Below are 14,098 nucleotides of genomic sequence, written 5' to 3' on the forward strand. Positions count from 1 at the left end.
TATGCGATGCAATGGGCAGGGCTATTCCCAGTCCGATCATGTGGACATTGTTGACGCTTTAGCAGGACATTGTTGACGCTTTAGCAGACAAGATGAGACATTATTTTTAAATCGTTTTTAACTACAAATCATAAATTGGCACCGCACCCCTCGTTTTCATGATGATTGACATCGCTTGTAATTACACACACATTATTCATCAAGCTAGATTTTATGATGCAACCAGACCTACTGCACTCAATCAAAATATATTTCACATTTGTTATTCTATTTTCTCTGTTTCCAATAGGTAGGCTAGTTTCAGTAGTAGCGTGATTGGAGGACATAGGCGTTGTTTTTCTTTTTTTCAATTGTATGCAATATGCCTACAATTTTTTTTATTTGCAAGGTGTGGTCTGCCAATATCTACAATTCCATATATTCTAGCTTAATTAGATAATTCTATCTATTCAATTATATCCACTGTAGTAGCGCATAACAGAGAGTACGCTATATTATGCGTGGTCTCTTGTCCTTTGTTGAGCAAAGCAGACGCCATAAAGTCAAGTCAAGTCAAGTGTGTTTATTGTCGCATGCACCAAATTGCTTTAGCGCAGCGAAATTCTTAGACTTGGCCAGCAACATCTACGCAGTAGACGGCAAAATGTACAGATAACAAAGTAACATATACCAAAAATAACATATAACACTATAGCATAACATATAACACTATAACATATAACATTAACAAGTAACAACAATTTTAGGTACAAGAAGGGCTGAAAGTGTTTAAAGTGTGAAGAAGTGAGGAATATTAAATTAAATTAAAAATTGTGCAAATATATGAAGGAAGTGTAGTTGTATGAGTGGGGGAGCAGAAAGTAAATGGTGATGGCGACTGTTCAGTGGATCAATGTTGCTGATTCAGAAGCCTTACATCCTGGGGGAAAAAGCTGATTGTAAGTCTGATAGTCCGTGTTCGGATGCTCCGGTAGCGTCTATCAGACGACAGCAATGTGAATATTCCATAGCCTGGGTGGCTGTGGTCCTTTTCTCAGGCATCTAGTGTTACGGAGGGAAGATGGCTGCCGGTGATACGCTCCGCTGTCTTCACCACCCTCTGCAGGGCCTTGCGATCAGCAGCGGAGCAGCTACCATACCAGGCAGTGATGCAGCCTGAGAGGATGCTCTCGATGGTGCATCTATAGAAGTTTTTTTGAGTTTTAGCAGACATGCCAAACTTCTTGAGTTTCCTCAAGAAGTATAACCGCTTTTGGGTAGTTTTGACTGCCGAGCCTGCTTGCACGGACCAGGTAAGGTCATCATTGATGTACACACAGAGGAATTTTAAGTTGGAGACTCTCTCCACTGCAGCTCCCTCGATGTGTATGGAGTCGTGACCCCCCCTCTGCAGCTTCCTGAAATCCACGATCATCTCCTTGGTTTTGCAGACGTTGAGAGACAGGTTGTTGTCTTGGCACCATGCTGCCAAGCCCCTTACCTCATCTCTATAGGCGGTCTCATCGTTGTTAGAGATGAGTCCCAGGATGGTAGTGTCGTCTGCAAACTTCAGGATGATGTTAGAACTGTGTGTTGCCACACAGTCCTGTGTGTACAGGGAGTACAGGAGGGGACTGAGTACGCAGCCCTGGGGGGCCCCGGTTCTCAGGGTCAGTGAGGAGGAGGTGTGGTTGCCCATTCTCAAATGCAGTTGCATGTATGTATGTTGCAGTTTTAATGGAGAACTCTTGAGATGCTCTTTGGGCCACTTGCACTTAGGCCTATTTTTTTCTGATAGAATATAGAAACAGAATTTGTGATTCAGATTCTCATTAACATTGTGTGTTGGCTGCTCACAGCCCTTTGGTCTGCATCCGTTTCACCTGCTAGACATTCCCAGTGAAAGTTGCATCACTGCCTGCTCCGTCGAATAGCCTACCTACTGTTCAAGACTGATAGGCCTACTTGATAACGACTACACACCTATTTACCCAGACATGACGACAGTCGCTGGCATGGACATGACGGTACCAGGGGTGGAGATCCCATTTCGTTGTAGGGGGGGACAATACACAGTCAAATTTCAGAGAGTAATTCCTGGGGGGGGGGGGACACAGGAAAAATGCAGATGACCCCGCCCCCTCCCTCTGCGACAAAGTTTTGCCATCTTTTTCACATGCAGGGACATAATAACTCGTTTTTAAAATACACAGAGGAACACAAATATCCGACAAAACAAAATCCACGGCCGATTTTGGAATCCCTGCCGGACGCATTGTTTTAGGTCTCAAAAAGAGGACGTCTGGTCACCCTAATTAGCTACTATACTGATTTATTTGTATTTACAATGACTGTTGGGGGGGACAACTTTATGGTAGGGTCCCCCCTGGGATCTCTGCCTACAGTTTAAGGAAAACTCTTATGCTTGTAGACACATTTATGCCTGATATTTCAATTATACACACGGCCTAACCTTAACTTTGACATGTTTCCCTATTTACACTATTTGGTGAAGACTATGGACCTGCCCTCATGGACCACCACAGGTAGTGTGAACCACCACAGGTAGTGTGAACCACTGAATGCTAGCTTCTCCATATTGTCATATGCTTCGCCATCACTGATACATTCTATATCTGAGACCTTAGACTCTATCCACATTTATTGTGTCATTCATGCAGGTCAGTGGGAAAAGATGAAATATCAGAGGGGTATAATTAGCTGTAAGCTGCAGAGGAAGACGAAATCTGGAACTCTTCAGACTTGTGAAAGAAGAGCTCTGTATTAAATAAAGGTCATGTCCAAGGGCAGATTGGCAAAAGCCGCTGTTATGAAACGTGTGCAGGACCTTAGATGATGAATGGAGGAGATTGCAGACATGGTGGAGTTGCTGCACCGCAAGAAACACCTGATGAAGACATGTTAATGTTAATCTGTAGAAGGCTCTCAACACACGAGTGAGGTGCGGACTTGAGTGAGGACTCAAAGGCTGATTTGGAAATTGAGAAAAAATGTTTTGAAGGATCAGGTGGACAGGTAATTCACGGATTAAGATCATTATTCTGTTTCCAGAAAAGGTGCCTGGTCCATCAATACCACTGTATACAGTCAAATGGTTTATCTGAGTAGCAGTAATATAATGAAATCCTGTATTTGATTTGATTCTGTAGTATGAAGAAGTCTATTCAGGATGCAGAGCAGTTAGTGTGTGAAATGGATGACATTCGTGCAGCATGTATTGAGAATGAGATAGCCACCCATAGCCTTAACACCAACATCAAAAAGCAGGTGAGTATAAAATATATCCAACTATAGTTGAGAAGTCATTGATTATAGCCATTTTGCAGTGACAGTCAAAATATTTTTTGAGAGATAGCTACGTTACCATAAGAATAAAACATGTACTGATATGAAATTCATAAGTTTGCCGATTCTTAATTTTTATTTTATCCATTGGAAAAGGAAAATCAAGCTATGAATCGCCTGATTACAACCATCAACAGTGAGGTACCAGGAAAGGGAACATCTTACATCCCCAACATTTTGTTTAATTTCATTATATACCTCCACTTGTAAACTAGGTTAACCCTTCTATTTTAAGATGTCAAAGAAAGAAACAGACACGAAAAAGATAACAGATCTGACACATTCAGACTTTGGAGGCACTTTTGTTCACATTGAACAGTTGTTTTGAGAGTGAATATTTTTCATGTTTGTAAAAAAAAAGCCTAAATGCATTATATTCGTTTTGTGTAGCAACAACTCCAGGCCCATTAGATTCATTGTGATTCTGAAAAGAACCCGGATGGAACCTTCTGGCTGGCCACTTTTTGTCTGACAGGAGAGTTCAATCTGATAGTGAGTGAGTGTTGAGTTGTATGGAAGTCATAAAACAATGATAAAGGTGCTCTTGTATCTTTCTTATCTCCACTTCTTATCTGTCTGTGTGAAACCAAGGCTCTGATCCCGATTTTTTATGTGTTTAATCTTCCAGAGTTTGACACTGATATGAAAGTAGACACTAAAGAGGAGGGTTTGGATATGTCTAGGAACATAGAGCAACTGAAAGGTGCTAGGAGAGGTCAGCCTTATGAAGGCGAGAGAGAGCAGTCTGTTATGGTGGTGAGGTGACAGTTGAGATGGCTGCACTGGAGAAAGAGCAAGCAGGAGAGGAGACAGGTACATGTTAGCATCAGTCAGCAGTCAGCAGTCAGCTGTGGTAGTTTAAGCAAGGCTGACTATTGGAGTGTACAATTATGTATGTGTCAATAATAGAAACCTAATTTAATTACGTTCATTCTAGACAGAAATATTTCTTAGGGATTCATTACAATCCATCAAATGCCTTGAAGTGATTCCAAAGGGGTTGTGACACTGCACTGAGCATGCAGCTCTGAGGTCAACTCTTTATACTTGGTTTGTTACTATTTTTAGCTCTTTCCTAGTTCTGTAAACAGCCAACCAAAAGACAGATTAAAATATCTTGGGTTCCTACACCTTTGTTGGTGTCATGATATGTATTACATGGAAGTGCCCACGCCTTTTTAAAAGCTATTTTTAGAAAGGCTATTTTTAGAACTAGACTATTTTTAGTCGACAATACCTTCACTGATCCGCATCAAACTTTGCACGATTTTAGCCCCACATGACTGATATGGAATATAAGATTTTAGCCCCACATGACTGATATGGAATATAAGGTTTTATTCACAAGTTTCCTGGGGTGGTTGCTGGGCAATCGTTTGTGGGCGAAACTTCTGGTGGAGTACTTCCGGCAGAGGCTAATCACATCGCTACTGTGGCTGGTTAATATTGTAGCGACCTGTCCCCTCTGAGTAGTGCCTGAGATCGCTACAATATTATGGCTTTAAAAAGTTCGGGAACAACGTGTGCCGTTCGCGGGTGTACTTACAACCGGACAAAACTAAACCATTGGTTGAAATCGGAGTGTTTTGACCACAAGCCAAAAAAGAAAATAGAGTGTTCGTGCCCGAAATGGTACAGCTTCCATCAACTGCCGAATGACGACGACGAGGCTAAAAGAAATTGGCTGAAAAACCTAAACTTAAAACATCCTCCGAAATATTGTTACGTCTGTTCTTTTCATTTTGTGGACAAAACGCCAACTGAGGAAAACCCTTACCCAACGCTTTATCTGGGTTATGAGAAGCCACCTGAGAAGAAACGCCGAAGAGTCGTCAGGATGATCGTTGACAGTCAAGTCGCAACAGGTAGGCTTGACGGCTAAATTTGGTATTGACGCAAGATTTTTTAATGAAAAATTACGTTAGCATACAGTATACTCACGGTGTTAAAGGCATCCTTGATTTTCTGCGCCTAAACATGTCTTAAGTTATACTTACACAGGGGACACAGGGATTAAAAACATTGACTAAATCTGTGCTGTACCAATGCAATGGTATCTCCATCTATGATATGTCTCCATCTTATTACCTGCAGACCAAGCTGATGTGATGGTGTTCGAGCAACCTCAGACCTTCAAGGATGCCCAAACCCAGTGGATGGATCCAGCTGTGGAGGACCATACCTACTCTAAAGGATCCATCATTATATATAACATGCCCATCACACCTGCCCCTGAGATCTCACTGTCCATTGCAGAGGTTACACTGAAAGGTGATAAAGACTGTCTGCTTTACACAGGGATTCCTCTACTAGTGTTCAACACTCTTGTCTCCTGTGTACAAGGTTTTGCGCCCCAGTCATCAACAATGCCAGTTCAAGACCAAGTTTTGTTGACAATCATGAAGCTCAGACAGAACTTTGTTCTGGCTGACTTAGCGAGGCGCTTTATAATATCAGCCAGTCAGGTCAGTAAAACAATTAAGCATTGGATAGATGTCCTTGCTGAGCACACCAAGGACCTCATTCCATGGCTGCCCTGTGACACAATCATATCAACCATGCCACAGGTTTTTCTGCAACATTTCCCTGATGTAACGTGTATCATTGACTGCACAGAGAGTGTTCTGCAAAAAGCCAAAAACTTAGACTCGCGCTCAGAGTCTTACAGCCATTACTATGCAAGTAACACTGTGAAGTACCTTGTTGCCATTGCCCCATCAGGGATGGTGATGTTTATTTCAGAGGCTTTTGGTGGAAAGTGTAGTGACAGATATATTACACAGAACTCAGGGTTTCTTGATTGTTTACGTCCTGGTGATTTGGTGATGGGGGACCGTGGGTTCACAATTAGAGATCTTGTTGAGGAGAGGAGGGTAAGGCTAGTCATACCTGCGTTTACACGCAAACAAAGCCAATTAACAAATGAACAAGTGACTCAGATGAGACGGATAGCAAATGTACGCATTCATGTGGAACGGGCTATAAGGCGTCTCAAAGTGTACAAGATCCTGTCACAAACCGTGCCAATAAGCTTAGTTCCTAAAATTGATAAAATACTTCAGATTTGTGCAGCTCTCATAAATCTGAGAGGAGAGCTTATCTCCAGCAAGTAATGTCTTACAAAATGTAATCTGTAATGTCTTACATAATCTTGTATATACAACATCTTGTATATTTATGAATATATTTATTTATTCCTATTTTTGAATTGTAAAATACCTAAATAAAGTTTTATTTATACAAATGTATTTGAACCATTTGTTTGCATCTCACAGAGTGAGACTTACATTGCCAACTGATATGTGGGTTAATTACAACAGTTCGAGGTACTTGGGGCAGAGATGTAGTTTCTTTCCTCCAAAATCATCAGCCAACCTGGGAAGCATATGTCGAAAATAAAAAATGTCCAGTTGCTCTACTTGTTTGTCAGTGTAATCTTTGTCGAATGGAATGTCCAATTCTAAATGTTCCTTTGGTGTCCAGACAACCAGTTTGCAGCTCTGTAGACCTAGGCACATCATAGCCACTTGTGTCTAAAAGAATAGAAAATACATGTAATTGGCACCAAATTATGAATATTAGCTCACATTATATTGTTTATCTCTTGTAATAATGCAGCTAGTATATCTTGCCCTTGAAAACAGTCCAGCTTACCTGAAGGTAGTATCCAGCTCTTCCATTTGGACAAATGAGGTACTTTCCATCATCCAAGATTTTGATGTCAGCGTTTGGCCGGGTGAGAAGTTCTTCAAGAGACATCTGACTCTTGAAGGGGCACTTGATCTCGAGTAGTTTTGTCCCATCAAGGATCCCATCTGGACTGGCTGCCAACCAGGGGTGGTCAGGATGCACCACAAGGCCTCTGTTGTGCACAACATGCCCTCTGCTCTCAAGGAGTGTGATGACCCTCACTTCATTTTCAGAGCCATATTTTGTGGCTGCGTTCCCGGTGAAGGTGGGGTACAGGTGCTCATTAAGGAATTTTTGGGGGTCTGTGGAGTGTCGTTTGGGGACTCGTTTCACTGTGCTTGCAGTAAGACGCAGTCTCCTAGCATCATGCCACACCTGTGACCTACTCTGGGTCTTTGTTTCAATTTCCAATGCAGACATTTGATCGGGGGATAAAGCAATGTAGGATTGGTAAAACACTGAACACTTCCTACATGTCAGACGTGTACTATGATCAGTGTGATTTTCAATTCTCAATTCTGAATTTTGGTTTGGCTCAGTGTTGTTCTCTACATCCGCTCTGTAAGCAAGCTGGATAAGACCATTAGTTTGGAGCTGATAGAGTGGGGCCATTACTGAGGAGTTGATGTGTGTTTTGAAATCCTCATGGTTTCTGAAGAGTCGGGGAGATGGTGTGGAATTGATTTGTTCTCTTGATGGGTGGGGATATGTGTCCTGGGGTCTGTGGCGCCTAAAATTAATATGCTTTGCCTTTACCAGACCTACATTCTTCTTTGCACCACTATTCCATTTCCTTTGCACATCAGTACATGCTGTCCCTGTCTCACCTTGCCTGACTGCATTCTCAACCTACAAGAAGGAATGGTTTCACATTTTGTAATCACATGCTAAACCGACTTCTATGCTTTAAGTAGACTTTCCGGCATTTACAAACCTGACACTTTTACACATTTTCAAGATCATGTTACTCTCGTTAGCACTATCATTACTAACCTTCCACAGTATTGCTACTGCATGACTACAGGAGCGTCCTGGCCCTGCAATACACGAACAGCCTGCTGTCTGTATCACACCTGTCTTTGATACCAATACCCAGGCCTTATGATGGGTTGTTTTAAGACTCTGACTTGGCTCTATTTCAGCTTTCAAGTAGACTAGGTCTTCTGTGATCTCTTTTAGCCACACTCGCCCGACTTTCTTGCTGTGTAAATACTGGTAAGCTTCAGAGCTTTTTAGGTTCATCATTGCCTTACCATCGCAAGACACAGACTCAACAACGTACGAAAAAATGCTGCTGTATGTTATCCTAGGCCATTTTTTTTACTTCGTCTTCCCATCCAGTTACTGCAGAGGGCAAAGGTATATTTATATTGCCGTTTTTTAACTCGGTGAGGTTATGTTCCCACATTGTAGAATGAATGAATGAATGACAGACGGTGATTATTTACATCGGTCTCTTAGCAACCGGAAGTGAAGCCCACAATTCGCGCAAAGCACTATGGGGCGGTGGAAACGTCCCATGAGTTGGAATATCCCAGGACATCTCAACTCAGACTTTTCACAGCTAATAATAAATCACTCCGCGATGAAACATTGCACGTTGATACAATTAAGGATAACCGTTAATTCAAAGTTCTTATAATTCCAAAAGACGTTGACAATGGAACTATTTTTTTGTTGCGGAGAAACAAGGGCGAAATAAACATTTCTTAATCAATAACTTCGTGTTTAAATGTGAATTGGTTGACTATAAAATTGTTTTATAAAAGCAATATAGTACTCGTGCGAGTGGGGTAGGTAAGGGATATTCCCACGGGTGTTGTTGCCTGCGCCACTCGGCCTCCGGCCTCGTGGCTACGGCCGAACACCACCCGTGGGAATATCCCTTACCTACCCCACTCGCACTCGTACTATATTGCTTAATTGTATTAACGTGCTATAGAATGTTTCATCGCGGAGTGATTTATTATTAGCTGTGAAAAGTCCGAGTTGGGATGTCCTGGGATATTCCAACTCATGGAACGTCTCTCGTCCAATCAGAAACAGCTAAATGATTCAATAGAACCCAATTGTTTTATAAAAGGTTTAAGCCCCACATGACTGATATGGAATATAAGGTTTTAGCCCATAGGTGGGTGTGTCCCGTTGTGCTATAGAGTCCCCTGAAGTAGCGTGGGCTCAAAAACCTTTTTGGGTCTTAGCTCGACAACTGTTTCGCCAAAAATTAGGAACGTTGACCCTAGCTCATTTGTAGAGTAGCACTGCCCAGTGAATAATGTTTAGATTTAAATATCTAGACTTTTGACATCTTTCCTATCATGCTGTTTGGTAAAGTCAAGTGCAATGTAGGCTACTCATTTCATTATAGGACAACATGTGACTAACTTTTTTAACAGTGCACTTTTCCTCAAGGGGTTTCTATGTACATTTTTTTTATATTATATCAGTATTAGGATGGTAAGCTAAATTGGCACCACATGGTCAGGAGTGTTTCACCAAGCTGTCCAATCACTGATGGACAGGGCATTTCCAGCCTATTGCACAAAAAAGATTATTAAGTAACCTTCGGTTGATAGAAGCGGTGATTCATTAACACTGTTGCATTCTCAGGATTCTTTGCCCCGTTTGTTCCATTGCATCAGCACAGTAAAGATTTCAAGTGAAGTTCTGCCGCCAATGTGACGTACTATTTGACCTTCCTCTGGTAAATAAACAACGTTTTCCACCCTCATCATCCCCACAGTTAGAGCTTATCTACATGTAAGGCTATTAAATACATATATGCTGACACAAACAGGTATGCGGATAGAGCAGAAAATGAGAGACTGAATGCTATGGATGACTCTGCTATGTAGGAATGTCACCTAGAAGAAAGTTTCATGTTCAGTGACATGCTTTCATATGTCACCACTCTTGTTAAGTGTTTGGGTGTTCTCAGTGCATGATCATAATGTACAGATATAGGATCAGGCCAGTGTGTGACAGATGATCTTTCATTGTTCATACATCGTTTGAGTTGTAATCTTGTATCTTTTGTTTGTGTTTATTAAGTGATAAACTACAGATATTTTGACAGCCGTGTGAGAAGACTATGCTGTAGCCTGTGAGGAACGAGGAAACTATTGTACTCACAATATGTCACACCCACCCACTCACCCGAAACATGGGGAGGATTAGGTGTCATATCAGGTTAACTAGTGCACCACACTGCCTTGAAAATGAACAAGGAAGTTAAAAAAGAAAAGGGAAAGCCCCTGTGATAACAATATAAAAGGCGGGATCTGTAAGTAATCCTTTCACAGTAAGCTCTTGCAGGTCTGTCACATCACTCTTGCATCTGGGTTCTCTAGCCACCGGACTTAAGCTTAAGACATGGAAAGGCTTCGGTGCTGCACTCTAACCCTACTGTTCATCATTCTGATCCTCAACACTTCCATTTTATCAACAGAATCAGGTAGATCTTTATAGTAAAATGACCTTACTTATACATTTAAATACTTATATGTTCATGTCTGTGTGTGTGCGTGTGTGTGTATGCATGTATGTATATATATATATATATGTGTGTGTGTGTGTGTGTGTGTGTGTCTGTGTGTGTGTGTGTGTGTGTGTGTGTGTGTGTGCGTGCGTGTGTGTGTGTGTGTGTGTGTGTGTCTGTGTGTCTGTGTGTGTGTGTGTGTGTGTGCGTGCGTGCCTGCGTGCGTGTGTGCGTGTGTGTGTGTGTGTGTGTGTGTGCGTGCGTGCGTGCGTGCGTGTGTGTGTATGTGTGTGTGTGTGTGTGTGTGTGTGTGTGTGTGTGTGTGCGTGCCTGCGTGCGTGTGTGTGTGTGTGTGTGTGTGTGTGTGTGTGTGTATGTATGTACAATTGTACATGTCCACTGAACGCCTTTTGGTTCTGTTTCCTCGATGCAGCCAGTTGTTGCCTCTCCTACTCCAGAAGGCCAATTCGGTGCCAGAAGCTGAAAGGATATACCATGCAAGATATAACCACCTCCTGTGATATTAAAGCCATCATGTAAGTATGTGTTATATAGTCAGACTGCAACAGCACATATAATAACATCTGTACAGGGGCGGAGATCCCATTTCATTGTCGGGGGGGACAATAAACAGTCAAATTTCAGAGAGTAATTCCTGGGGGGGGGGGGGGGGGCGGGACATTAGAAAATTGCGGTCTGGCCCTATCTCCCTCTCTCTCTCCCGTACACTCCTTTGCAACTTGCCTCACATCATGTCAAAACGGAAAGCGAACACCGGTCTGTTATGCCGTGTAGTGCATTTTAAAATACTACTCTCACACGGTCAGCGTGGGTTTTGCTTGAACTTTACCGGAGCGACTTTCAACATGTAACCTAACTTCACCGGTGCAGAGGTGGAAGTACTGTTGCAGAATGTAGATGTGTCTATTCTATTCCACCACGGCTATATCCACGCGATTGAGTTTAGTGCTTATTTATTTATTCAATGCCATTTGTTCTTAACTGCGTTCGAGAATGAGGTCCAATGTCTGTCAACCTCTTTACATATCGTGTAGCATAGCGGCAGTGACAGGGGAGAGAGGAGTGTATGTGTGTGCTTTGTCCAAAATCGGCCTCTTTTTAATTAGCACGCTGGTTAAGCTACTAGCTAATGATTGTTAACAAGCTCAAGTTTGAGATTTTGGACAAAGCAGGAGAAATGTCACTTTTCATGTTACAAGCTTGTGCTTGTTGAACAAGTGGTGTGATAAATTACTTACTGGCTTTTACTTGTAGGGTTTGTTTTACTGGTGTGGTTGGTTTCCTCACAATCTGGCTGATTCACTGAAACACGGAGCTGCCGGTAGCCCCACCTGTTGGAAACAGCATGTGAACCAAACCACTTTGAGGAATAGGGGGATCATGATTTTTCAACACTTAAAAAACGAATCTTTTTTTTTACTTTTATAATTAGCACCGCTTGTGTTGTTGTGCTTTTATCTAGTATTACTATATTATTCAAAATTATTTATTTGTGTTACAATGATTGTTGGGGGGGGGGGGCAACTTTATGATAGGGGGGGACACGTCCCCCCTGTTCCCCCCGGGATCTCCGCCTACGCATCTGTACACCCTGGAGGGATTGTACTTTAGAATAAAATCTGTACACCCTGAAACACGTTGTTGTTTCTCCTTGCAGTTTTCATACGGTCGGAGAAAGGTTCATTTGTGCCGACCCTGCTCGAGAATGGACTCATCACAGAATACAGTGTTTGAAGTGAGTAGTTATTCTTTAACCTCTGCTGTCTGTAATGAATACAAACTAGAAAAGAAAAAAAAGCCAACTAAGTTCAATGGCTAACTTAGTCAGCCTGTATATATATATTGTACTGAACAATGAATTCATAAAAGTAATGTATAAAAGTATATGTATAAAAGTAATGTATACAAATGTATGTATAAAAGTATATGAAGTGTCAGTGTCAGTCCACTGTCTCTCTAGAGTAGCTATATTGATAACTTTGCACAATGATTGAAAAACCACACAGTGGTTTTACCATTTAGGATGTTTTCTCTGATTGTGTACAAACATTCTTTTCTCAGGGATAAGGCAGCAAGAATGTCCTCATCATTAATTGCCAAAAAGAAATAAGAACTTGTTAATCCACCTGTCATTGCATTGCCAGTGTGAGGGTGCAGAAGAGATGAAATACCGATCAAGGCCTAGAGATCTGTATCTTTACCCCATCAACACCTTCACCCGTGCACAAGGATGAAAATGGCCCGGGGCAAGGACTCCTCAATATCAGTCTTTTCCAACATTCATATGCGTATCACATTGAAATGTGTTTGTTCTTTATAAATGTGTTTGTTCTTTTCTATGAACAGAAAGTGTATGCCATAGTAAAAAAAGCATTTTATATGTATCCTACAAGTAGGAAAAAACATTTTATAATATGTATTTTTATTTTTCAATTCTTCAAACTTTCATATAAAGATGTATTTGTGATTCATGCTGTAGTGCCATGGTACCATACCATATAATGTGAAGTTGTCATGACAAACTGAAAGTTATATTAATCAGTAGTGTGACAGGCTATTTAGGGTCCTGGCAGCTCTACAAAGAGGTAGTGATGACTCCTACTTTAGGCTGCATAACAAGCCCATTTACAATACATGTATTGGCTTTGGAATTGGCATTATTAAATACAACTGTGAGGTTAGTATTGCAGTGCAGGTGACCATTTATTCTGTTGTTGCATTGTTTATCTCAAAATGACCAAGCTACCCTGATTATGTCAGTGTCGGCATATCTGTTTTATTTGTTTAATTTTCTTTGTCACTTTTTTTTTGTAAGACCTGAATGAATATTTCCGGACCAGATCAGATGTCAGCTGAATCTACAGTTTGATGCAAAAGAATGGGCACCGCTCTGAGGTTGCATGTTAATTTGCTCTTTTGTCTTTTGTTAAATGGTCTTTATAAGAAAGTATCCTAGCAATATGTCATTCATTTTCTAGAGAAAGCTGGATTGAGCAGTATTTAGTTGTATGAAATAAAATCGAATGTGAAAAATAGGTTGTGCAAAAATTTGGGCACCCTTTTAAGTGTGTTGATTTGAATACCTGTGGTCACTTAATGCTGATTGATTGAAACACAAAATTCTTTTGATTAGCTGATTTAACCTTAAACTGCAAACAAAGTTGCAACCAATCATGAGAAAGCTCATTTAACATAGCTAATAGCTAGATGTGCTTCTCCTTCATTCTCTGTTAGAAAGTAGCAACATGATGACCTCAAAAGAACTCCCCAATGACCTAAAAACTAAGATGATTCGTCAATATGAATTAGGAGAGAGATTTAAAAAGTTATCAAAAAGGTTTGAGGTGCCACAGAAACAGTCCTTGTGGAGGAAAGATGTGGTTGGCCGAGAAAAATATCTGAGAGGCAAAGACAAAGAATGGTTAGAATAGTCTCAGACAAACCACAGACATTGTACATCGTTCCATAGTCCAGCACACTTAGCATAAGGACAGCTCAATGGAAGGGTAATGCATAAAAAGACTTTTCTGCGTACTCACCTCAAGCAGAGTCGCTTGAGGTATG

General features: G+C 41.3%; 2 protein-coding genes across 2 annotated transcripts; both read left to right on the forward strand.

The window, feature by feature from the left end:
- The first annotated feature begins 4,768 nt into the window (after positions 1 to 4,768).
- LOC105901349 lies at positions 4,769 to 6,540 on the forward strand. Its single transcript, XM_031584069.2, has 2 exons — positions 4,769 to 5,210; positions 5,440 to 6,540. The coding sequence occupies exons 1-2, from the start codon at positions 4,841 to 4,843 to the stop codon at positions 6,456 to 6,458; spliced, it is 1,389 nt and encodes a 462-aa protein (XP_031439929.1). The 5' UTR covers positions 4,769 to 4,840; the 3' UTR covers positions 6,459 to 6,540.
- Positions 6,541 to 10,346: 3,806 nt separating this feature from the next.
- ccl20b (chemokine (C-C motif) ligand 20b) lies at positions 10,347 to 13,582 on the forward strand. Its single transcript, XM_031583968.2, has 4 exons — positions 10,347 to 10,489; positions 10,947 to 11,049; positions 12,192 to 12,269; positions 12,596 to 13,582. The coding sequence occupies exons 1-4, from the start codon at positions 10,408 to 10,410 to the stop codon at positions 12,642 to 12,644; spliced, it is 312 nt and encodes a 103-aa protein (XP_031439828.1). The 5' UTR covers positions 10,347 to 10,407; the 3' UTR covers positions 12,645 to 13,582.
- The last annotated feature ends 516 nt before the right edge of the window (positions 13,583 to 14,098 follow it).

This window comes from Clupea harengus, chromosome 17 (genome assembly GCF_900700415.2).
Source record: "Clupea harengus chromosome 17, Ch_v2.0.2, whole genome shotgun sequence".
NCBI classification, from domain to species: domain Eukaryota; kingdom Metazoa; phylum Chordata; class Actinopteri; order Clupeiformes; family Clupeidae; genus Clupea; species Clupea harengus.

What these genes read in the sequence shown, in the direction of transcription:
- LOC105901349 (XM_031584069.2), top strand. Translation starts at nt 4,841, where the DNA reads ATGGCTTTAAAAAGTTCGGGAACAACGTGTGCCGTTCGCGGGTGTACT. An exon ending in TGACAGTCAAGTCGCAACAG is followed by an intron (nt 5,211 to 5,439) that starts GTAGGCTTGACG and finishes TATTACCTGCAG; the next exon opens with ACCAAGCTGATGTGATGGTG.
- ccl20b (XM_031583968.2), top strand. Translation starts at nt 10,408, where the DNA reads ATGGAAAGGCTTCGGTGCTGCACTCTAACCCTACTGTTCATCATTCTG. An exon ending in CATTTTATCAACAGAATCAG is followed by an intron (nt 10,490 to 10,946) that starts GTAGATCTTTAT and finishes TCCTCGATGCAG; the next exon opens with CCAGTTGTTGCCTCTCCTAC. An exon ending in CACAGAATACAGTGTTTGAA is followed by an intron (nt 12,270 to 12,595) that starts GTGAGTAGTTAT and finishes TTCTTTTCTCAG; the next exon opens with GGATAAGGCAGCAAGAATGT.